Consider the following 24,756-nt stretch of genomic DNA (forward strand, 5'->3'; position numbering starts at 1 on the left):
AAAAATGTTAAATGGAAAAGTCATATTAGCAGGTCTGCAATTCTGCACTTCTCTGGTTTCTGCTCCAGTTGAGCTGCTCAACAAACTTGCGACACGATTCAGAAAACATGTTCTGCTCCTACATGTTTCTGGAAAGACGCCCAGATGCAAACTTCCATGATATTCCCAAATATTCAAGCTCCGTGCCTGGAACACAACCCACAAAACTCCATGATGGAAGGTCTGATAGTGAAAATATTAACATCATTCAATATATTAAAAAAAAAACCTCCTCCCACTGTGGCTTTGTCTGACGGCGGCTGGCGAGCGTTTGTGGTCACCAGGAATGTGTTGGCGACAGCCTGGATCACATTACTGACAGCCGAGGAGGCCGATAATCTCTCGGCGGCACGGCAGGGTCGGCTAAGTGTCACGCGACATCCAAATCACCTGCTAATGAAAGCATGACAATGCTGAGCCTCCCTGCAGAGAACAGAGGCCTGAACAAGCAAATCTCAGCTTCTGTTGGCCTTTTACATGTCACTATTCCTTCAACACAAGCAGAAAGGTCCGGTTATAAGATTATAATGATGGTTTTGAGTAATGTGAGTTCATCTTAATTCTTAGAACAAATGAAACTCCACTGATAAATCTGTGGAATAACCTAGAATATAGACTAAAAACGCCTCCGTGGGACGGCACAGTGCCATCCTGCAGAGCTGGATCCAATGTTCTCGTGAGAAATAAAATGTCATTAATTTATGTGACAGTGGAGACATTATTTTTTTCATTGCACATTTTGAACATTGCAGTCGGTTTGGCGCTCGGCCCACGACTGTTGGGAATCGTCTTCAATCGTCTGGCAGACGGTGGAGGAGCGAGCAGGATCGCGGTTTGTGTTTTTGGCGTCAGAGAAGCTTCTTAAGCAGCAGGATTAACTGTGGCTGTTTGCATGAACACTGCAGTTTAGATAACCTTTACACTTGATATATTGTGAAAGCATTTAAATGTCTTTGTGCCCGGCCATACCCAGAATCACTTTCTTTAATATTGTAGATCACTGCTAATACTATAAGAAAACGTTAGATGCTTCAAACATCCCATCACTTGCACATTTTATTTACAGAATATAGACTGAATGAGAAGTTAAGTGTTTGTTTTTTACAGTGTATACTGAAATCAGATTCAGACCCGATGATGAAATTCACAAATTCCCAGCTTGATCATGTTGTTTCTATAACAACAGATGAGAGGAAGGTAAAACAGACCTCACTCAGATAAAGACACTAACTGTCCATCCTGAAGTCAAATAAAGTTTTATTGAACCAAACCTTCAGCCTATGATCTAGATCAATACATCAATTCAATGATCAACGGTCAAAGTATCACTGATGCAAACTAGAAATATCAATACATATTGTCATAGGGTTGCTACACATTTTCCATTTCTAAATTCAGACTCAAATTTCCAGACTTCTCAGAGTTTTCAGTCAATATTTAACATCCGAACACCAACTGTTTGATGCTTATTATGTAAATAAATGCTTTTCAAATCAAATTTGAACACGTTTGACTGTGTATGCCATTATGTTGCCAAGTAATTACAAGACATTTTTACCTACGTATTGTAGCTCATATAAGTGAATGAACTCCAAACCAAAACATGTTCAACTTACAGCATTTTATTATAAGTGTGAACCTGTAACACTACAGACAGAAACAGTGGAGATGGACAATTAACCAGGAACTACAGAAGAAAACACAAGTCTGTGCTTCACTGGCACTTTTGGAAAAAACTCAATAAATGAGAATTGTAGTTGCACGGTAACCATGGTAACCCGACACCATTCTACACCCAGCTTGAATGGTTTTATATCATCTACAGGTCGGCTGTGTTGCGTTAGTAAACTTGTTGTGATTTGTAGATATTAATATATTATTTGATAAAGTGAGATAATGGTCTGAAACAACACAAACATTTTTCCATACTCTTTTCCCTTTTTCCAAACTTATCCAGATCTGGAAATGACTCAAATCAAATTTCATACTTTTGCATACTGCGTAGGAAACCTGTGGTCATCTTTAGGATGTGCCTTTATTTTGAAACTCACATAGATGTATTCTTATTTTATTTAAAAGAATAGTTTTTCATTTACATTCCTGGAAGAGCTCAGTGATAAAATAGTGATTGTGGTCATTTGACTAGTTCAAAAGAAAATGTGTATTGACTGCTTTCATGGTCTTTTTGATGTCAACTGTACATAAAAGCGATCCTGCTCTGTTGATCTGAATGGGAACGTGGGTTCTACTTATTCTATTTCTATGGTTCCACCCACAAATCTTAATCTAATCAGCCGTGAGGTCACAGCACAGTTCACATGAGAAAAACAGACCCTTTTAATCTTTGCTCTTTGTAAAGCACTTTGAAACCAACCTGTTTGTTGACAGAATAAATATGACTCCAACATAAAAGCGGAGCGGAGAGGGACGAAAGTGCACCCAGACTCTTTAACATCGACAACTTAGTCAGTAAACAATGAGTCTCCAAACTACGCTTGCTGTTGCCTTGACAACATCTTGAGAAACAGCTGATCACAGAGTATTGAAACCTCATATTTTAAGAAATGTCTTGTGATTTTAGGGAAACATGTAAGAAGATTTCCAGACTCTAAATGAACTTTAAATTCTTGCGGTGCATTTGCAGCAGTACCAGTTTCCACAGTTTACTTTAAGTCACAGATGTAACGGGTTAATTTCTCCGTCTTTGGCCGCGTCTTTTATTTGCAGACGACTCTGGGCCTTTGCCCTCCTGTCAGTCAGCTGCTGGTGGGAAACTGTGCGCATACGGACAGACAGCAGCAGCAGCAGTTCAGGGTGGGAAAGTTTTACTTCTTACTGCAACGACAAAACCGCCGGTTCACCTCGAAAACCACCAGACACGGTCACTGCTTCAGCCACTTACCTGCTAAAGGTCTGCTATTAGAAGAAAAAATAAAACTTAATCGACAACACAGTCAGCCAGTCTTGGTGTCACTTGTGTCTCATCTATTATGTGCAATATTCCTTTATTACTTCTTTAAAACCCCTGCAAATATGTTCAATATCATAATGCACAATATCTCGCTTTTACTTATCTTACTTTTCACTGGGGTTAAAATTACTCCTTATACACTTTACAATGACTACATTTTATATGTTTATTCTATAAGAACATTTTTCAATTTCATAAAAGCAACTGTACACATAAAAATGGCCGTAGCTCTGACCATCTTGCTATGCTGATTTGAATGGGAAGGTCTGCTTTCCTCTCATTTTATTCCTTTGGCCTTATACTATCTTCCATCTTTTTTTTTACAGTGCGTCTGCTTTAAGGTGAAAAAAAAGACATCTATCTTCTATCTTTTTTTTTCAAATGTTTTATGGAATTATGCAGACAAGTACACAAGAAAAAAGTACAATAGCTGTACAGTGTGTCTGCTTTAAGGTGAAAAAAGACATCTATCTTCTATCTTATTTGTTAAAAAATTGATATTGGCTGATGATTGGTTTACCAATGATCACCAACATCAGAAAACCTTACAACCACTTCAAAGTCTTATTAAAGTTTATTTTTAGACATCAGATGCACGGCCTTTGTTGACACAGTTACTGTTATGACCCATCTCTTAAATTCCTGGCCTGACAGTAACTCAAAGTATGTCGGAGGCGTGCTGATGATGATAAAGTGGGTTAGTCCGGCTGCAGCCAAACACGTGAGGAAGTCAGTTAAAAAAAAAGAAAAGAAATGAGCCGCAGGTGAAACTCCAGCTGCTTATAAACGTCCAGTTAATCATTTGTCAGAAAGATCAAAACAAACAAGATGTTCAGCCTCATTTTACACAAGACGTTCGTACACACAAATCCTTCTCACTGAAAGGGAACATTTGAAAGATGTTCATCAGATGAATTCATGCAGAAATATGAAAAAAAAAGTGACAGAGCTAGGAGTGCAACTAACTACTTTTAGTAGTTTGTCAGTAAAATGTCATTAGAATTTCCCACTGAACAGGGTCACAGTCTAAAGATATTCGATTTAGCATCACATAAGACCACAAAAGCATCAAATCTGCCCATTTAAGAAGCCGGAAACAGTTCATTGCTGTAAGTTTTGCTAAAGAAATTATTAAAATGACCAATTAATGAAATAATCGTTGCAGCAGTCTTCAAATAGTTAATAGGATTGTTAGTGGCCTGCAATTTTTAGTGTTGGAATAGTACTATAAGTATACTTCTCAGATCATTTAACTTAATGTTTAGAACTTTGCTTTAATCAACTTTTGTCAATTAATAAATCCGTCATTCGGATTCATTTGATCTAAATTTTAAATTCAAAAAGTTGATTAAGGGAAAATATTTAAGTGACTAGCATGGACATTTCTCTGCTTTGTGAAACTGTCCCGGTTGAACCCTAAATCGCTCTGTTCATTACAACAAATGGCACGTGTTGTGTCGTCGAAGCACAATGACGGAGTTCGGACCCGACACTCCCCAGCTGGGGGGCAACTAAAAGGAATATTTACCCCCACCTCCATCACAACAGGACGAGGGTGGAGAGGAAAAGTGGCAAAGAGCACGGAGGCTATTCATAGTTTGACTGGGCCCCTGTGTCACACACGCACACACACACACACACACACACACACACACACACACTTCATCTCATTGGTACAAGGCAGTGTTGGGAACACACACATTGCTTGAACAAACACTGTTCAAGAGGAAAAAGGATTTCCTTGAGCTCTGTGCTGATTTGTGCTCAGAAGTCTTACCAAATCAAACAGGAATTCTTGGAGTTCACTGAGCTCTGATCCCACTTTAACCAGTAACAGATCTACTGGGATGGATTCATTCATTCCACGCTGACAAAATGGAGTCAAGGTGTGGGTAGAGCTGAACAGTTCATTGTCAAAATCACATATTGAGCATGGTAGCGGTGCACATTCCTGAAATTGGTTTGAGGCCGTTTCACTGGTGGACGTTTACGACGTTCACACCAAAGACTGTATATAAAGATGGACGACGCTTCTCCATTTCCTCCCACTTTACAAAGCCAAAATATCCCATTTAGGGGTGCTGCCATGATGTAATTCTGCAACCAGAGTCTGGAAGTCCCGCTCGACCAATCATGAGTCAATCCCAGCTGTCATGACATTTTACACACTTTTTATTAACCCGACTCAGCCAGATGGATTGATTCTCATTTGCTTAGCAAATCCATCTGGAAACTCTCGTTTGGAGATCTTTTGGGAAAGGGCGAAAAGAAGGTTGCTGATTGGATAAAACATCTGTCTATTGGGCAAAATCAACCAATCAGATCAACAAAGGGTATGATGTAGTTTCCTCACTGCCTGCAGCCAGAGCGGCCGTGGTTTCATGGTGACATGTCACATGTACTAACAGTGCGTCATGGCAAAGCTCATAAAGTAAACAACATGTCAGTAAAGGATATTTGCCGTTTGTATAACGCAAATTTATGGACAAAAGGCACAATTTCAGGTGCCCGGTCCATATTCAACAGAAGGATCCAAGAGAAAAATCAGTTAGTGAGCCGCTTGCTCTATAGCTGCGCTCATCTCATCCGCCCTGTTGTTTACACTGAACAGTCGCTTCTCGTTTCATCACACTTCAATACGCCTCAAAATCAACGCTGATTGGTCCGTTCTCTTGGCAAACTGCTCCAAATTTTCTCCATCACAATGAACACTTGAACAAACATCAGTGTGATAATAAAAAATAAATAAATTACCGAAGCCGTCTTAGGGAAAAAACATTTGACGTGTAGTTCTTTAGTGAAGTTAGCATTGGATCGGATGCATTGCAATTATTGTAGAAAACAAACTCTGTGGCGGACAAAAGTTTATATAAGTTTTGTTCAGCAGTCTAGATGCAATCTAATCCCAGAAGTTAAAACGCTAACGTTAACATTTCTGAAGAAACTAAACCTCCCACTAGCTTCCAACTGATTCGTTTCTAGTCTCATTTGGCCACTTTTTAAAGACATGTACAAGCATCAAAATCAGAGAGAGACATTAACATAGCTAGTGACAGTCAAAGGCATTCACCCTCTGAGGATCATGAATGTCTGAACCAACCTTTGTGGGAATCTGTCCAAAAGCAATAAAATGAAGGCACTTTCTTCGTGGGAACACATCCTTTTGTCCTACAGTTACATAATTATATTCTGTTACATCACGGAGGCCAGTCCTGCAGGTTTTAATCGTTCACTTTTGGATGGCGTTCAGGTTGCTGGAGCCGTCTGCTCTGCCGCAGGTTGAACAAATCTCCCAATCTGCTTTACGGTTACATGGATCGTGGTGATATTACTGAGTAACACAGCTCACTTCCCACAGAGTCTGACCCAACTGAAACTAATGAGCTTATTACCTAATGTCTATTTTTCTGGCATTTTTCGTTCAATCAATAAATGACATTATGATTTACTGAACCATTGACAACTGTTACAGCCATAGTCCAGCATATTTCTTATCATAGTTCATTTGAATGGGATTACTGTTATCAGTGTAGTAACAGCTGATAGGTTGCTGAATGACTATATGGCCCATAAGTATTATTATTCATCTGTCAATTAAACCAAACTGCCTTTAGGCTTACACACTCTTATTGTTTTTACATATCTGCTACTTTTGTATTTTATTTATGTACTGTTTTGTGTTGTTGATTAATGTGCAGATAGAATGTTCTATAAAATGTCAAAAAATGACAAAAATAAATGGCCATCACAACAGAAAAAGCCCAAAGTTACTACGTCTTCAGATGACTTGTTTTGTCCAGAACTCAAGGAGGTGGTCAGTCTATTTTCACATATAACAAAGAAAAAAAACAAATCCTCAAAATTAAGATGCTGGAACTAGATACTTAGCATTTTGTAGTTGACCAATTAATTTTAAACGTTGAAATCGTCCTGTGTTGACGTGGCTCTGGACTCTCTCACTACCAACCAGCGTCAATGTTGCTCACACATGGAGAAAAGACAGGAAGAGGCGCTCGGTGGAGAGAATCTGGATACTTCCTCTGATTCACCCTCAGTGAACTCAGTCTCACTGATAACAAAAACAGAGCACGAGACCAGCAGCAAGAAAAGATAAAAACTCATCTGCCAATCAGGGGAAACAGTCCATTTACGTGCACACAATATACAGTAAGTACTATAAACTACCAGTAGTGGAAGATGTATTCAGATCCTTTACTTTGCTAAATGTATTAAATATCACACTGTCAAAATGCACAGTTTCAAGCAGAAGCCCTGCATTGAAAATGTTACTTCAGTAAAAGTATGTAGGTATTATTGGTAAAATGCAGTATAAGAGTAGAAAAATGTCCCCTGTGACATGTCATTAGATGATTATTACTCTCGCATTCATTTAAAAGCTGAATTTTACTGGTTAAGTTGGTTGAGGTGGAGCTTGTTTAGAAATAATTAAAAAAATTGAAAGGAAAAACAAATCTTCACATTTGTGAAGCTGGAAGCATTAAACATTTTTGCATGAAAGTTGACATAACATTTTCAATTTCAACTTAATTGATTAATCGACCCGTTGTTTCAGCTCAACTTTTAAAAGCTGTTTGGTATTTTAATTCATAACAAAACATCATATATTTTGTAGGAAAAATAATCTGTAAGTACCTAAAGCTGTCAAGTACCCTCACATGTGTACTTATGTACCTGAGTAAATGTGTTTAATATTCCACCGCTGAATTTGTGTGTTCCTGAACATCTCTGCTGTTCCTTTTAGACTGATTTCCATCTCTCCGGGCAGTCATCGGTTTCAGTCAGTTTCTATAGAAATGAACCCCTGGAGACCTGAAACTGTGTGCTGATGATGACGCTCTCAGGTGAGAGAGGTTCTCCGCCCACAGAACAAACAATCCACCTTCATGATCCAATGGGATCCTCAGAGAGAGTGTGTTTGTCTTACTGAGGGACATGAGCGGATGGCTTTCAACAGCTAACAGGTGCATACAGGAGGAGGTTTTGCTTTCTATTTTTTTTTTTTTTGCTGATCACAACACCAGCAGCCTCAAAACACAAAGGACTATGGGTAAAAGAATGTGATTGTGTTGATTTCCCCACTTCCCATTCATTATCTATGTGAGCCACTGTGCAGTGCATTGTGGTCCCGTGGCAGTGACTTTTGCGCAAATGAGGCATCGAGTTGTTCATTTGCATAAAAGCTGAGGTCCAGGCTACTTTAAGCAAATCACGGGCGCCCAGCTCAATTCGCCAACTCTCGAAACCCGGACACTTGGAAAGCTACGGCAGCTGCACTGAGCTCAGAAAGCGCAGCGAGATATATGAGGTGAAACTGGAACTGTTTATGATGGGAAGGTGCAGAGATAACACCCGATTATAGATATTATAGATATTTTCACCTCTTCTTTACAGCTAAATGGACGCAAATTTTTTAAAACGGTAGTTAAAATATGTATCCGAGTCTCCCGGACCTGTGACCTTCCTTCCTTCAAAGGCTGGGCAGGAAGGTCTTTGTTAGATCAAATCCTTCAAACTAAAAGCACAGCGATGGAGAGTTTGGGGCTGCTCTCATTGTTGACCGTTTCAGCGATAAAACAAGTTTATTTTGGCAAAACATCAAGAAGGAGGAACAGGAGGGTCAAAGAGTCAAAGTACAAGATAATAATCTGATTTTCAAAACTGTCAACTTCTCATGAAGTAGACGTTAAGACCCTGTTGGCAGTGACGAGGGTTTTACACCATCTAATTAAACAGCTTAACGCCACATTAACTTTGTTATATGTTTTCAGTTATTTGGTAGCAAAATACCATAAAGATAAAAATAATCTAATTTGGTCGAAATCCAGGCCATGGATGCAGGAATAAGAGATTTGTTTTTGGTATTAAAAATATTAAAGAGTATCACAATTAACTACACTTGTTCCAAATGACTTTAAACATATTTTGCATTTCTATTGACCAATAATAATGTCTCTTTCTGGTTCAGGGTTCTGCATCTGATCTGTACTTCAATACACAGGTATTGTTTTTATTTCTACACACCCGATCATAAAGAGAAATGGATGTGTCATCTTTATTTATTCAGCCTCTCACTCTCAGACCAGCCCGTCGTCATGTGCGTTGTGATGTGTGACTGCACCTGTCAGACGAACAGACGAGAAGTATGCGGATTTGTCTGAACACGCGTTTACCTCGGGGCTGCAGCTGTCTGATCCGTGTTGAACCTGTCCCCTAGAGACTCTCGCTGATCTGAGAGCTACATTATGGACTGCTTCTTTTTTATGAGTACGTGTCCCAGATTTTATTACCACATCAAAACCAGGAAATTAGTTAATTTACTCAAGCTTAATATAAAATGTGAGACATTTAATGTATCACAATTGGAAAATTAAATAAGATTACAGCACTGGTTTGGTCATCAGATGAACACCACACGAGAAACAAAATGTGTTTATAAATGTTCCATAATCAGGGATATTATTAATCTATTAAACTTGTATTTCGGTCTAAATAAGTCCACCAGATGAGAAATGATGAACTTGACCCATATTCTCTGACTTCCCCCAGAGAGTTCCCTGACTATCTTCCTGAAATATACCAATTGCTCTGATATTCCTGGACTTTTGGTTAATGGTGTTTTGTGGTCAGCTGGAGCGGCTCTGTGGGAACCAACTCCAAATCAAACAGGAGGATTTTAACGAGACAGACTGCACCTCCCGTGAAAGGAACCTGTTGCTTGAATCGTACGAGGAGAGTAAACACACACATACAGACAGATACACACCACACACACACCCTCACAGCCAACAGCCCTGTAGTTACACTGTAAATACAGCAGGATTCAGGTCATTGACAAAGACATTCAAAGCTGCAGCCTGAAGTCTGCTCATCACTTTCCTGATCATATTCAATTATTTCATCAAATTTCTTTTCCTCCTAGAATGCAGAAAACCATTTTTTAACAAAGCAGAATCTAAAATGAATGAGACTGTGCTGAGAAAATTCCCCGTTTATTCTGTATTTGTCATGTTTTTGAGAGTGCCACAGGAAGCATATGGAGAGAACAAGCTTAAGTGAGCTATCAGGTCCTGTGACTGACCCCTGTGTGTTTGTTATTTTCATGCAGAACACAAAAGTCTGCCATTCAGATCTGGTTAAATGGCGGCGCTGTCACAGCGACCTTTTGACCCTCCACACGACAGGAGGCCGACCGCTATGGAGAGCTGGTTTTGTCTGGGTCTTTATTGGCCACCAGCAACACTCAGCTCTGCATTGTCTGCACTGCCTAATGACGTGTGTGTGTGTGTGTGTGTGTGTGTGTGTGTGTGTGTTAGTGTGTGTGTGTGTGTGTGTGTGTGTGTGTGTGTGTGACAAGGGCTGAAATGACACTCACTTTCTCACAACAGTCAATTCAACCGGTACAAAAATGGTGTGAATCCACAAAGATGAGAAACTTAGATTGAAGAATTTGAGAACAAAAGCAAATTTTGAATAAGTAGAAATGTAAGGAATTAAGTATTATGAATGTTGTCGTCACGGGCATGCTTTCTGTATGTTTACGTCAACAATGGATTTAGGGCACAAAAAACACATCATGTATAGGCCGTTAGCTAGGGGTGCAAAACTCACAGTACGGATAATTTCTCAGATCAGAGTCATGGATTGGATAATTTTTTGGATCAGCAAAAAAAAAAAAGACAAGACAAATAAACACAAGTTTGTCTTTCGTTAATTATTATTATTCCATTCCTCCACTGCTTGTGTCAGTACCTGCGCAAGATGAGTACCTGTGTGACTTCTCGTCTCCCAGTCTGCCGTGATGAAGTGAGCGGTTACGCTTGGCCATGGTAGACGTGTTTCCACTGTCACATGGCTTTCTTGTGCCACAGTGCCTACACACAGTCACGGTTTTATACACTAACCTCATTCCTTCATCATTATACTTGACAGGGAAGCCAAATGCTCCCATACAGGGGATTTAAATGACACGGGACGTTCCGTTGCACCACTGCCGTTAGCCTACTAAAGTGCAAGGTTCATATGGAACTTCAGGTGCAATTGATGTGTCGGAAAGACAAGTGACCAAAGCATTTTATCCAAGCCCCCACTACAGCGATTTCCTGGTTGATCCAATCAGGAAGTGCCAAAAACTGCAGTTGTGTCCACTAGGGGTTTCATAATAGAGCCGTTTCTAATTGACCCCCATGTTAAACAGGCTGTTTTCACAGCATCATTTAACCTGTTTAAACATTCTAGTCTGTGTGTTTAGGGCATGTCTCCATGACAACACTGAGGGGGGTGATTGTTTTTGTACCAGGCTAGTTTTTATTTTATTGGAGGTTAAAGTTTATGAATAATTAGGGGCGTGGCCACTTGAGTGACAGCTAGCCTCTGGCCCTCACTTCTCCTCAGAGGTAAATGTCAGCCAGATGGACGTATCTCCCTCCCCCCAACGTCACATACATGCCATTTTTTTGGTAAGAGGAAATGAGGCAGAGTCAAAGTCTGACAAGATGGCGAGTCCTGTACTCCTGAACGGACCTCGGCGTAGAGGCTACGTCTAGGGTAATATCTGGCAGCCACCTTTGTGAGCATCAAGAAACGGCAGCACATCACGCAAAAATGTCCCCAATATCTAAATAATTAGTTTTCCAGAATGACTACACTTTAAGTTTAAAAAATAAAGTACTGTTTTCTTTTAACAGGCTGCACAAAGTGGCTCAGGGAGCTTTCAAGAGCAACCGTCATCCCAGGTGTTCGAAAGGTTGCAAAACAACTAAAATAATGCAATATACTGTATCTTCAACTTCACATGTTCCTCAACACACAATAGTCAGGAGTGCTTTTTGCACATATATCTTTTTTAAATTTTTTATTCCCAATATTAATCTTGAATATTAGAATGTTAACCCAAGGATTATCAAATAGGAGACACAAACTGGCTTCACACTGCAACAGAAACAATCCTCCTCCTGCTGCTGCTTGTTCAAACCTTCCTGGTAATTAAAAACAGGTCTTTATCAAACCAGAATCATGGCCCTGATTGACATTTTATAGCTGATCTGTTAACTGGTCAGGCCTGTTTATTGCTTAATGGCACACTGGAATGGAAATGAATACTTGGCTCAGTGCTGTGTGCAAATCCAATCCAGCTGCCACTTAACAACCAAGTTCAACAACCGAGCAGAAATTTGTCAGTAAAAAAGGTAAACAAAGACACACACACACACACACACACACACACACACACACACACACACACACACACACACACACACACACACACACACACACACACACACACACACACACACACACACACATATATATATAATTGTGTATAACCTTATTCTTTGTCTTCCTGATTTAAATTTTAATTTCAAATAAGTTTTATTCAAGCAAAGTTCATGTGTTTCAACAACATGAAAAGTGTGGCATCTTTTGTTACCTTTAATATGTTTATAGTTCTCCAAGTTAAAGATAACAGCACCAAAACTCGGGTAGTATCTTCACTTTAAAAAGGGACACACAACCCTAAATCTGACATAAAGGCACAATCAGTAATCCTCATGCAAAAACAACAACTTTTAAACTGTGTGAACTCTTCAGTAATGTATAAACCACCAGGTAACCATGAACAGTGACCGCATCTTCCATGAGACTATAACTTTATACCAGAAATGTTCATTTGTACCGTCCAAATGACTGATTAGTGCTTTAATTTGAGCCTACAAGTGTTCCAAACAGAAAACGCCATGTAAACTATTACAGTGGTGGAAAGTTAGTAAGTACATTTACTCAAGTAGTGTACTTAAGTACATTTTTAAGATACATGTACTTTACTTGCCACTTCCTGCAACTTAATATATCTACTCCACTACATTTCAATAAGACTTTATTCACAGGGATACATTCACAAGGTAGTAGCTACCCAGTAGTATATAAAGTAAGATAGGCTTTATAGAAGTACTTTTAAAATAGCCCCACTTTTACCAGCTGAAATATTAAAGTGGTGTTTACACATGAATTCATCAATAATCATTATTTAATAATATAATAGACATTATTTTGTAATTGGCCATTCTGTACAATGAGTTCATTACTATCGGTACTTTAGGCCAATACTGTTGTACTTTGGCTTTGGGTGCAGGCATGACTTATACTTGTTACAAAGTATTTCTACATTGTGCTAAAAACCTTAGCATACTTCTTCCTCCACTGTAAGTTAGACATAACTATTAGTTACTTGTGTTATTTCTACGGTCAAAATGACTAATTAATGCTTTAATTAAATGTCTTTTTTTATTTAGTCAATTTATTGACCATGTTTAAATAATACAAATACAAATAGAACGAATCAACTATAGCCTAGCAAGTGCTACGAACAGAAAATAATAATATAATAATAATAATAATAACATAATATACTGTTACATTGAATTATGTGATTTGTTGGATCAAGTTGCAGCTGCGAAAACAACTTTAAAACGTGAAACTTTAAAGCAGACAGCAGCGAAAGGGTTGAATTCGCCTTATTGACTCCACTAACGGCTGACTAACGGTCAGCAACACAACCGTTAGTTCCCCCCAAACAGTGCTCCATCAGATAACGTTAGTAGGTCTCACTATTTGGCATCTTACCTCTCATCCAGTCCACCACTTGTTGCGGGCTCCACTTACTCACAGCCTCCATTTCTCCAACCGGCTTTTAATTTATCTCTCGCTTCTCCAAAATACCGATTCAAACCGTTAACCGGACATGATTAAACGGAGGAGTTTCCCGGTACAACAGACACACAGCCGCGGCGTAAATGATCCAACGGTCCACCGTCCACTGACTGAGCCTGTGGAGAAAGTTTACAGTGAGAGCAGTTCACACGCGCGAGAGGTGGGTGTTAGGTTACCGAAGGGTCTAACCACGCCCCTCTCTCCCTTCTCATCCAATCCCATAAGAGTATGTTAATGCTGCCTTCAGATGCAGTGGGAACGATGGAACATTAGGGCTTCATGGGGTTAGAAGTCACTTAACGTACGGTTTGGGGTTTAACCAAGAGGTTTTAACTTGTTTTAACTCTCTATAGATGTTATATATGATATTATTGTATTTGTCTAGTATGTACTATGGAACAATATTGTACTTGCCTGATTTTAGACAGAATTGTCAACTTAAGGCAAACATTTGTACACCATATCGTATTATATTTGATATTCTATTGTTATATTGCTATAGCCTAATATACTATATATTATGTTAAACTGCATCTCATATCCCACACTGTATCATCATTTACCACATTGTGTTAATATATTATACAGATCTTTGCATCGCTTATCACCCCACTGTCCCTTGATATTCATTTATTTGACTTTATTTATGTTTATAACTGAATTTCCCTGCCAGGGATCAATAAAGGTTTATCTAATCTTATCCTCATTAAATTTGTGTAAATTATGTTTTCATCATGTGTTTTATTTACGTCTCTATTCCGTGAATAAGTCCAAGCACTACTGTTTAACAAACCTGATTTATTATCTTGGCTAACCCCAACTTGAAATGTATTATATATGTTGGACTATTGTTGAATTGAAAACATATATATTTTGGCAAGAATTCACATTCATTATCATAATCATAATCACAATGGAGTTTATTGCCAAGTAGATTTACACATACAAGGGATTTGCCTTGGTGTTTACGGCGCATAATTAATTAAAAGGAAATAAACAATAAAGCAAAGTACGGCAGTCAGGAGCATAAATATTGAAAAAGATACTATAACAATATTATAACAAATTATGTACAATACAGTACATTTACAAAATATTTAAAACATGGATCCAACTCAAAAGCAGTAAAACTTGCAAATGTGCACTTGACTTTCTAGCTCCGACCACAAGACTTCTCTAAATTAAGCTAAGTACTTTGTAACTAGGCCTTTCTGCTCAACAACCCGTTCTCATCGACAGATACAGTACCCGTCCATCCCAACATCCCATCCCTCTCTCCTTCCTCTTCAGCCTCATCTGTTCTTTCAGCCCTCCCTTCTTCTGACTCCTTCTCACTCATGCATCCCTCCTCTCTACTCTGTCCTCCCTCCACTCTCTCTGTCCCCTTACTTCATGGCGGGTTCAAGTCCTCCCCAGCCCTGTGGTTGTCTGACTCAGTGCGTGCTGACTGCTGAGAGAGCCGCTATACGGGCAGCAGACAGGAAATGGCGGAACTCGAAGCACCCTGATGACCTGCATACCTATCACTCTCTCCTCCTTCACTGCCTCCATCTCTGCTGCCAAAAAGTCTTTCTATCAGACTAAAATCCAATCCTCCCTCTCAAACCCCAGAAAACTCTCCTCCATCTTCTCTAACCTCCTTGACCCCCCTAGTCCTCCTCCTCCATCCTCCATCCTCCCTTCTACCAAGCCACTTGTCAACTACTTCATAAAAAAGGTAGATGGCATACGCTCTTCATTCTCCACCCCACCTCCTGACCTCACCCCTCCACCGACCACATCTTCATCACCTTTGCTGTCTTCTTTCACCCCCCCCCCCCCCCCCTCTATCTCCGGATCAGGTTCTTACCCTCATAACCTCTGCCCACCCAACCACCTGCCCCCTTGACCCCATCCCCTCTCACCTTCTCCAATCTATGGCACCTGACCTTCTTCCTTACCTCACCCATCTTATTAACACATCTTTATCCACTGGCTGCTCCCCTGAGTGAACCCCTCCTCAATAAAGCTTACCCTTGACCCGTCTGAAGTAAATTATAAACTACAGACCTGTCTCTCTTCTTCCATTTCTCTCCAAAACACTGGAGCGTGCTGTCTTTAACCAACTCTCTTTCTACCGTCACCTGAACACCCTCCTCCATCCTCACCAGCCTGCTCTTAAGGCCGGCCACTCAATCCAAACAGCCCTTCTTGCTGTCACTGAGCGCCTTCACATGGCTAGGGCAGCCTCTCTCTCCTCTGCGCTCATCCTTTTGGACCTTTCTGCAGCGTTGACAGTTAACCACCAGATGTTTCCACCCTACAGCAATAAGGTCTCTCAGGCTCTGCACTCCCCCTGCTCACATCCTACCTAAAAAAGCACATACCGGGTAACTCGGAGAGGCTCTGTGTCGGAACTGTTTCATCTTACTACTGGGGTGTGAAGGTTCAATCCTGGGGCCTCTCTCCTCTCTGTACACCGACTCCCTTAGTTCTGTTGTTCTTACTCTCTCTTTTCCTCAGTCCGACACACTCGCAGCAGAACAGATCTCTGTCTGACTGACATTTCTCAATGGATGTCTGCACACCACCCTGAAACTCAACCTAGACGACGCAGCTGCTTTTGCTTCCTGGAAAAGGCTCTCCCACCAGTGATCTGACTACCACCCTCGATAACTCTGTGGTGGCTCCCACCCAGACTGTCAGGAACCTGGGTGTGACACCTGACGACCAACTCTCCCTTACATTGCTGCAACAACCCAATGGTGCAGATATATGTTGCACATCAGGAGGCTACGTCCTCTTCTGACCCAGAAGGCAGCACAGGTTCTGGTCCAGGCTCTTGTCATCTCACACATTGACGACTGTAACTCCCTTCTAGCTGGTCTCCCAGCCTGTGCCATCCGACCTCTGCAGCTCATCCAGGATGCAGCGGCTCGACTGGTCTTCAACCTACCCAAGTTCTCTCACACTGAACCGCTCCTCGGCTCCCTTCACTTCCTGTTGCCGTCCGTATTAAGACACTAGCACTTGCTTATGGTGCTACTAACAGATCAGGCCCAGCTTACATCCAGGACGTGATTAAACCCTACACCCCGGCCCACCCACTCCGCATCGGGAAATCGACTTGTTGCTCCCTCACTGAGGGGAACTCAGTTACTCGACTAAGTCTCGACTGTTTGCCGTCCTGGCTACCAAATGGTGGGACCGGCTCCCCATCAACATTCAGAAGGCAGAAAAAAATAAAAAGACATCTTCCACTGCAGGCTAAAACATCTCTTTCGACTGCAACTTGGCTTAGAAGATGATTTAAAAAACAAAGCAAAAGAGCACTTATACGTAGCAACCTGTGGATCAGCTTATTTGAAGCTACTGCACTAACTGTTGAATGCACTTATTGGAAGTCACTTTGGATGAAAGCGTCTGCTAAATGAAATGTAATGCAAGATGCATGTTGTACCTTTGCTGTGCCGTTTACATTTATTCATTTTGACCATATTGGAAAAATAGAAGATAACACACCATCTCAGCCCACCATAAATCACAATAGTAAGAGTTTTTAAATACAAAGATGGAAATTAAAGGTGATTTAGGAGCTCCATCTGCCATGGTGGAAACTAAATATTTCCCCAAATAGGGAATATCTTTTTAATTTCAAGTTTGAAAAAGGTCTCAAAGACAAAACAAAAAACTCTTCTGCTGTGATAATTATAAAATCAATCTAAAGTGGAGTTTTTGTTGAGGGGTGAGAAAGCCTTAACTGTCCTGAGGGTGGTGCCAGAGGAAGGAACATCTGACTTTGGTCCTTTTTAAAAACAGGCCAAATACAACCTTTGACCAACTGTTAACAGGCTGTGCAGCTTTTTAAAAAGGAAAACTCAAGCACCTTCAAGGTACACACTTTGATTTCAAATCTTAAAAATGTTGGTTTACATGAGCAACAAGTAGATGAACACCAGATTAAAAAAAGAAAGAAGACAAACACCAAGAACAAAAGTGACAGTAAACAAATTTATTTTGTCATCTGCATTTAGAGCTGGAATTCTGGGAATTCGAACACGACGTCTTTGCCTGTGAGTTTCTTATAGACACCAGAGAAAGTCTCCACCTGAAAGACAACAAAACACATTAACTTCATCACAGCAGCACGATTCACTCTTGGTGTAATAGACACGGAATATCCTCTCAATTTAATGTGGGGTAGAATTTTAAAAAAGTATGACTTATAGAAACTGCTTTCAAAAACAGTTATTCAATTTATAATTTAAAAATATCAAATACTTTTTACATTTAAGACGCTAAAATCAGCAAATGTGCCATAACATTTAGATCATTACATTCTGTCAACAAACTTCTGCACCAATTCAGACGATTAAGTAGCGCTGCTCAACTCATTGCATTTTATCTTTAATTATGAAAATACAGAAAATTAGTCAGGGCTCTTGCACCTTTCCAAAAATCAAATTCAAGCACTTTTCAAGCATTTGACATTTGTAATATACTGATTACACTTCTTCACATTTGTTGTTTGGTATCTCTCAGAGGCAAAGGTTTGTGCACTGCATGGTTTAGCTCCCCAGTAACGGCCCCAAAGGACTCTGGGAAGTTGTAGGAATATGCAGAACGCCCGTCCTCACCGACCAGCGGCCGGGGACAGAGCTTTCTCTCCGACATTGTGGAACGGGACTGTACGTCTCAGCCCGAAGGCTACGCTCCCATACGCCACCAGGACAGAGCCAGGAGAGCAACCTCGCTGGATATCCACGTCGGGTTAAAACTGCACCAGCCAATGACTTCACAGGTGCGGGGAACAGACGCCTCTGATTGGACAGTGCCGTCTTTCAAAAACCAGGTTTGTTGTGGTGGTTCCAATATTACCAAAAAGTCAAATTGACACTTTGTATTATTGCACATCACTACCAAACCCTGATGATCATGTTGAGAGATGCAACAATTAATCGATTTATTGATTAAATCTAGCGGGAAATAATCATTTTGATAATTTCATAACATGATAGTTAACTGAATTATTTTTTTTTGGGGGGGGGGGGTTGGTATGTTCTGACGAAACACAACATTTTATAACATCACATTTTGCTTTTCCCACAATTTTTTGATGTTTTTTCGACCAAATGATTAATCTAGAAAATGAAACTAATTGTTGCAGCTCTAATCAGGTCATTCAAAGCTTCTACTTTAGCCATTTTCACATCAACTCACTTTGTGTTCGACGTTGTTCTGCTGAGCCTTGTCCAGATGGACCTTGATGAGCCTGCTGCAGTCCTGTTTCACTCTGATCCTCTTACCAACGATCTCGCTGGGGAACACCAGGTCCTCCAAGATGGCGTCGTGGACCGCGGTTAGAGTACGGCTGAAGGACGGAGGAATCAAGAAAAAAAGTCACATTAATACCAAACATTTACGCAGGATGAACACCGACAAGATTCAGGTTAAACAAGTCATTTATCAAGTCAAAAGGCAAATATTCACCGGTTCCATCCTCTACAATGTTATTCACTGCATCATATCATTGTAAATTAACTCTTTAAAAACATGCATTTGGGCTAACAAGTTCCGAGAAATCAAAGTTTGTGCACTGCATGGTTTAGCTCCCCAGTAACGGCCCCAAAGGACTCTGGGAAGTTGTAGGAATATGCAGAACGCCCGTCCTCACCGACCAGCGGCCGGGGACAAAGCTTTCTCTCCGACATTGTGGAACGGGACTGTACGTCTCAGCCCGAAGGCTACGCTCCCATACGCCACCAGGACAGAGCCAGGAGAGCAACCTCGCTGGATATCCACGTCGGGTTAAAACTGAGTTCACACTTTACATGATAATAACTGATAAATGGTGTCAATTGATTATCGGTCGCAGCACTATAAAATAAAAGTGTTTCAAAAGGTGGAATTTGATTTTCAGAGGTTTTAGAAACATTGAAAATAAGCCGTTACAGTTTTTTGACAGGTCAACATTGAATGATACAAAAAATATGTAACAGAGTACACAGTGATCTTTTTTAATTTCAGCCCTGAACAACACTGACTACTTTAAGGACTACTTTAGACAGCTTTAAGCTTTCATTTTTCTTGCTCAAATAATATTCTGATTCCAGATTCTAAACTGAGGATTTACTGATTTCTTTTTCTGTCACAATAAATTACCTGTATTTAAAGTTCATGTTTACTGTCATTTCTCTCCTGGCAGGTTATGTAAAAAGCACGAATGAAAAGAAATTGTTCAACTGAGGCGTTTGGGTGTTGAACAAAATCTACTGACGGTCTATTTTCTACCACATTAGTATTGAGAGAACAAACAATTAACCGGAACATAATTGGAGAAAGTAGATAATGACAATAATAATCAGCTGCAGTCTAAACTGAGCTTTGTGCTTTAAGATTTTACACAATTTGTTTTTTATTGATCAGTTAACATGGAGATTTGGTTGCTCTTTGTTGCTGTGGCCCTGTGAACAACATCTATGATAATTTTATTTCATGACAGCAATCAACAAATGTGTAAATTCAAATGAAAGCAAATTAAACTGACAAAGGTTAAAAACAGTAAATTCATATTAATCCAGCTAAAATACTTTTTTTTTTAATCTGCTGGCTATTTTCATTTTCTGATCAGTCTGTCTGGTCTATAAAATAGAGAAAAATGTTCTTTATCATTTCCCAGAGCCGAAGTAGACATTTCAAGTCGATACAATTTAATTTATACATCCTAAAAATCCTTTTAATCATTTTAATAACTTGTTTTAGTCGTACAGGACGTTGAAAACACAAATGTGCAGTTTACCATCACAGACTTCTAATAACAAGCATTCACATTTGAGAAGATGGAAGATGAAGACATTTCTCAGGTTAGTTATTTTGCAACAAAATCATTTCTCATATAAGCCGTTTTGCTAATTGATTAGCTAATGGCCTAATAGTGGAAGATGTTTATCATATCGCACAACCTCAGCAGGGCTCCAGACTAACTTTTCTCACTAGGAGCACTGCGGCCCCCAACTGAGAACTTTAGGAGAGAAACCAGAGATTTTAGGGGCACACAGTAAACCAATAATAGATGCAGAAATTACAATGTGCCGTTTCAAATTCAGTGTTACATTTTTATTGTGCACTTTTGAAGATGCAACATAGAAGGTAAACCGGCAGCACCATTACTGTCATGACAGTACAATATTAAACATATATACCATACATTCAGAATAAGGGGTGTGACGAGACACGATATTGAGTCCACGAGAACGAGACAACTTGATTTTAACACCATTTAAATTTTTTAGGGTTTTTGTTTGCAGGGGGGTTGATTTTAGCAGAGAGCTGTGGTGGTGCTGCAGGTGTCTTTGCATAGTACTTGTGTTAGCCGCGGTTTAGCCTTCGGTACTCAGGGCAGTAGAGTATATAGTATACACCGTATCTACACTGATTGATCAGAGCAGTCTGTGCGTCTCCTGCTGCCTTACTCGCTGCACGGAGAAACAACGGCTTGATAAATTTCTGCTGTCGCGGCTCGTCAAATACTGAGCCTTTGGGTCCATCCAGTTTTGACACTGACTAGCTGCGGGAGCTCACGTTATGCATTTGTGTTATGGTGCTGACGGCACTATCCTCTTACAGTGCTTACATATCGTTCCCGCCTTATCCATCACTCTGTTGCTGTTTAGCCACGTACATATTGATATGCAGAGACATCTGGTCACGCATGTGCAACTAGATGTAAAATTCAGTCGCACACTAAAATGTTGGTCGCAGTCTGGAACCCTGTTGATTTGTATCACTGAATGATACCACAGCAGTAGGGAACATAAGAGAATATAAAAATATAGTTCTGACTCAAACAAAACTCAGGATTATTCTCATGCTCCAATCTTATTTTACCTACCTCCTGGGACGCTTCTGCTTATTCTTTGTGCGGCTTTTCCTGGTGGGTTTGGGTAGAATTCTCCTCTGAAAAAAACAACATCTTATTCATCTCCAATCAGGACAGTTTAAAATTCATATAATTCAATTAAATAAATATAATTGATCAACCAAATGGATCAGAGTCAGACTGATGTTCTGGGTCAATACTAGAAATAACCTGCCATATTTATGTTCCTGCTGGTTAAGCCTCGGCAGTTTTAATGTTGAATACTTATGTCTTTTTGCATTAACAGAAACATTACAACATAAAATGTTTTTTACAGCTTTGTCCACTTTCATCATTGTAGACTCCCCTAACAGTGATCACTAGTTCATAAACTATTATCCAAACAGTCAATATCTGAACTCTGATGTGAAAATAGTGTGCACTGCATGGTTTAGCTCCCCAGTAACGGCCCCAAAGGACTCTGGGAAGTTGTAGGAATATGCAGGACGCCTGTCCTCACCGACCAGCGGCCGGGGACAAAGCTTTCTCTCCGACATTGTGGAACGGGACTGTACGTCTCAGCCCGAAGGCTACGCTCCCATACGCCACCAGGACAGAGCCAGGAGAGCAACCTCGCTGGATATCCACGTCAGGTAAAAAAATGCTCAAGGAACTTGTTTCAAAATTGCCACCATTTATCTTTCTTGTTGCAGGTTGTGAAGAGGCCTGCTTTTATTCGTGCCAAATAACCATCTTGCAAGCTGTTAGTTCAGTTTAACAAATGCAAAATTTGAAAATGCAGCATTTTGTCAGTAACGAAATGCAAGATTTTTAAAGTAAAATAGTGTACCAATAGCCAATAGTGAACCTGTAGTAAGGTAGTCAAATACATGTGTCCTTTGATACAGTTCAATAGATGTTTTAAATTGATACAATATCCACATTTTATTGTATTGAAAAGTAGCAGTGCTATTAGAAAATCAACTGTTGGTGTGTGTTCAGTGACTTCAGCTGTTAAGAAAAAAGTAAACATTTATCCTATATGGTGTGCAGAAGACTTTTCCTTTTGCATCGGTATTATTGAGTATCTTTTTTATACTATTGTTGTATCAATGTTTGAAATTCTGGTACTGTGACAACCTGTAGTAAATACTGGAGAAAGCTCCAGTCCAGACAACATTCACTCCAGTCACACAAGGAGAAACAGCCCCTGAATCCCTTCAGCACACCCTCAGGGAGCTCCATAGAACACATGACCCAGACAACATCATTCTCACCTGTGCAATGAAGACCACGTGCTTTCCGCTGAACTTCTTCTCCAGCTCCCTGACCAGGCGCACCTGAATCTTCTGGAAGGACTTCAACTGAGGAACGGGAACGAAGATGATGATGGCTTTCCTGCTGCCACCAACCTCGATTTCCTAGAAACAAAAAAGACAAACAAAACACTGTCTTAAGATCACAGGTCTGTTAGTCTTTGAGAAACCAACCATTGTTTAAAAGTCCTAACAGTAAAGGTGGAAGATAACAGTGAAAGTAGGGTGGATTTTTTACTGTATAATGTGCACTGCATGGTTTAGCTCCCCAGTAACGGCCCCAAAGGACTCTGGGAAGTTGTAGGAATATGCAGAACGCCCGTCCTCACCGACCAGCGGCCGGGGACAGAGCTTTCTCTCCGACATTGTGGAACGGGACTGTACGTCTCAGCCCAAAGGCTACGCTCCCATACGCCACCAGGACAGAGCCAGGAGAGCAACCTCGCTGGATATCCACGTCGGGTTAAACTTCCATCTCAAACATTTTCATTTAAGACACATGCAGGTTTAACAATATGAATGTCAGCAAAACAGCACCACATTGGTCAAGACTGTTAGCTCTTTAAAAACTAGTAATGCAGAAAAAGAAAGTGGAAATGTCTGCCAACCTTTGCTGCAGTGATGTTCAGCTCTCTCAGCTGAGCCTTCAGATCGGAGTTCATCTCCAGCTCGAGCAGAGCCTGCAGGGAGACAAGTCAAATACTTTTAGTCATACACCGTAATGGAATCATACATGTCCGCTGAGCAGAACCTGGTTCCTACTAAAAATACTGACAATCAGTCAAGGAGCCCAGTGGATTCTGTTCATTAATGTTGTGAATCTAACTATCCAGAAGATAAATTTACACTTTCCCTGCTGCAATAAACTTCAAAACCCATCTACTGACACAAAACTCACATCCTGTCTCTGTAACATACTCCAGTCGTCATATTTTAAAATTACATACTGAGTTTAGAAGCAGAACTAGCAGTTGCATGAAGTTTAGCATTTCTGGCATTTAAACTTCGCTATTAAGTGAACTATTTCAAAATCTGTGGTACCATTAACAATGTCCAATTTAGCATCATTCGTCACACACTACATAGTGCTTATCAAACAACACTACAGTAAACATTTATGTGCAACCTGCTCTTCTTACCTGGGAAATCCCAGACTCAAACTCGTCTGGCTTTTCGCCATTAGGCTTCACTATTTTGGCGCTGGTACTGAACATGGCCTTTGTCTCTGAAAAGGAAATAAAAGACGTGTAGTTACATATATAGATTACCTTGTATATTGTGACATGACTTTTCAGGAGCTCCTTCAAAGCCAGCATGTACTTTACAGCTAGGCTAGGCTAAAAAGGCATCTCAATGCTAGCCGGGAGCAGTGGGCAGAGGAAAGCTGATTTTGGAAGCATTTTTGGACAAATTGAATAATATAATGATAGACACTGCCGCCAGTAAAGACATAAAACTACACACAGAGTACAATGGGCTTTATATATTGAGTAGAACTACCTCCTCTTACATAAATGTAGCTGTTATCTGAACACATGCACGGCCTGCTCATGTTGCTCCCCGACACAAGAGCACCATTCACTGGTGCTCCTCTACTACGCTTCATTTAGTCATATACATCAGCCATCCGCCGCCGTAAACCACATAATCTAACGTATCAGAGCCTTAATGTTATTTACGGTGTGTTTTCATAGGAATTAAACAACATTAAAGCTCATTTTAAGATTGAAAAGCAAGTTCTGTGAAAAGTAGCACGACTAACCTCTGTCAACGACGGCCAAGGAAGAGGCCGGAACATCGCGAGAGTTGCATTAATCCAATCCGGACGTTCCATTTCGATATCGCGAGAGCTGCCGAAGGACGCG

The 24,756-nt window shown here is 40.3% G+C and overlaps 2 protein-coding genes across 3 annotated transcripts in view; both read right to left on the bottom strand.

Moving 5' to 3' along the window:
- The window catches only part of cnksr3 (cnksr family member 3), a 39,652-nt gene extending 25,825 nt beyond the window's left edge, over positions 1-13,827 (bottom strand). For both annotated transcript variants that reach the window (XM_083934494.1, XM_083934495.1), the window contains exon 1: positions 13,652-13,827. In XM_083934494.1, coding sequence (XP_083790620.1) covers positions 13,652-13,703 — 52 coding nt within the window. In that variant the 5' untranslated portion in view covers positions 13,704-13,827. The remainder of the gene's footprint in view (positions 1-13,651) is intronic.
- Positions 13,828-17,714: 3,887 nt separating this feature from the next.
- On the bottom strand, positions 17,715-24,691 carry rps7 (ribosomal protein S7). Its single transcript, XM_083934264.1, has 7 exons — positions 24,654-24,691; positions 24,031-24,116; positions 23,500-23,571; positions 22,853-22,996; positions 21,609-21,673; positions 18,938-19,088; positions 17,715-17,825 (listed from the first exon to the last, which is right to left on the bottom strand). The coding sequence occupies exons 2-7, from the start codon at positions 24,103-24,105 to the stop codon at positions 17,748-17,750; spliced, it is 585 nt and encodes a 194-aa protein (XP_083790390.1). The 5' UTR covers positions 24,106-24,116; positions 24,654-24,691; the 3' UTR covers positions 17,715-17,747.
- Positions 24,692-24,756: the final 65 nt, after the last annotated feature.

Source organism: Echiichthys vipera (genome assembly GCF_963691815.1).
Source record: "Echiichthys vipera genome assembly, chromosome: 19".
NCBI classification, from domain to species: Eukaryota; Metazoa; Chordata; class Actinopteri; order Perciformes; family Trachinidae; genus Echiichthys; species Echiichthys vipera.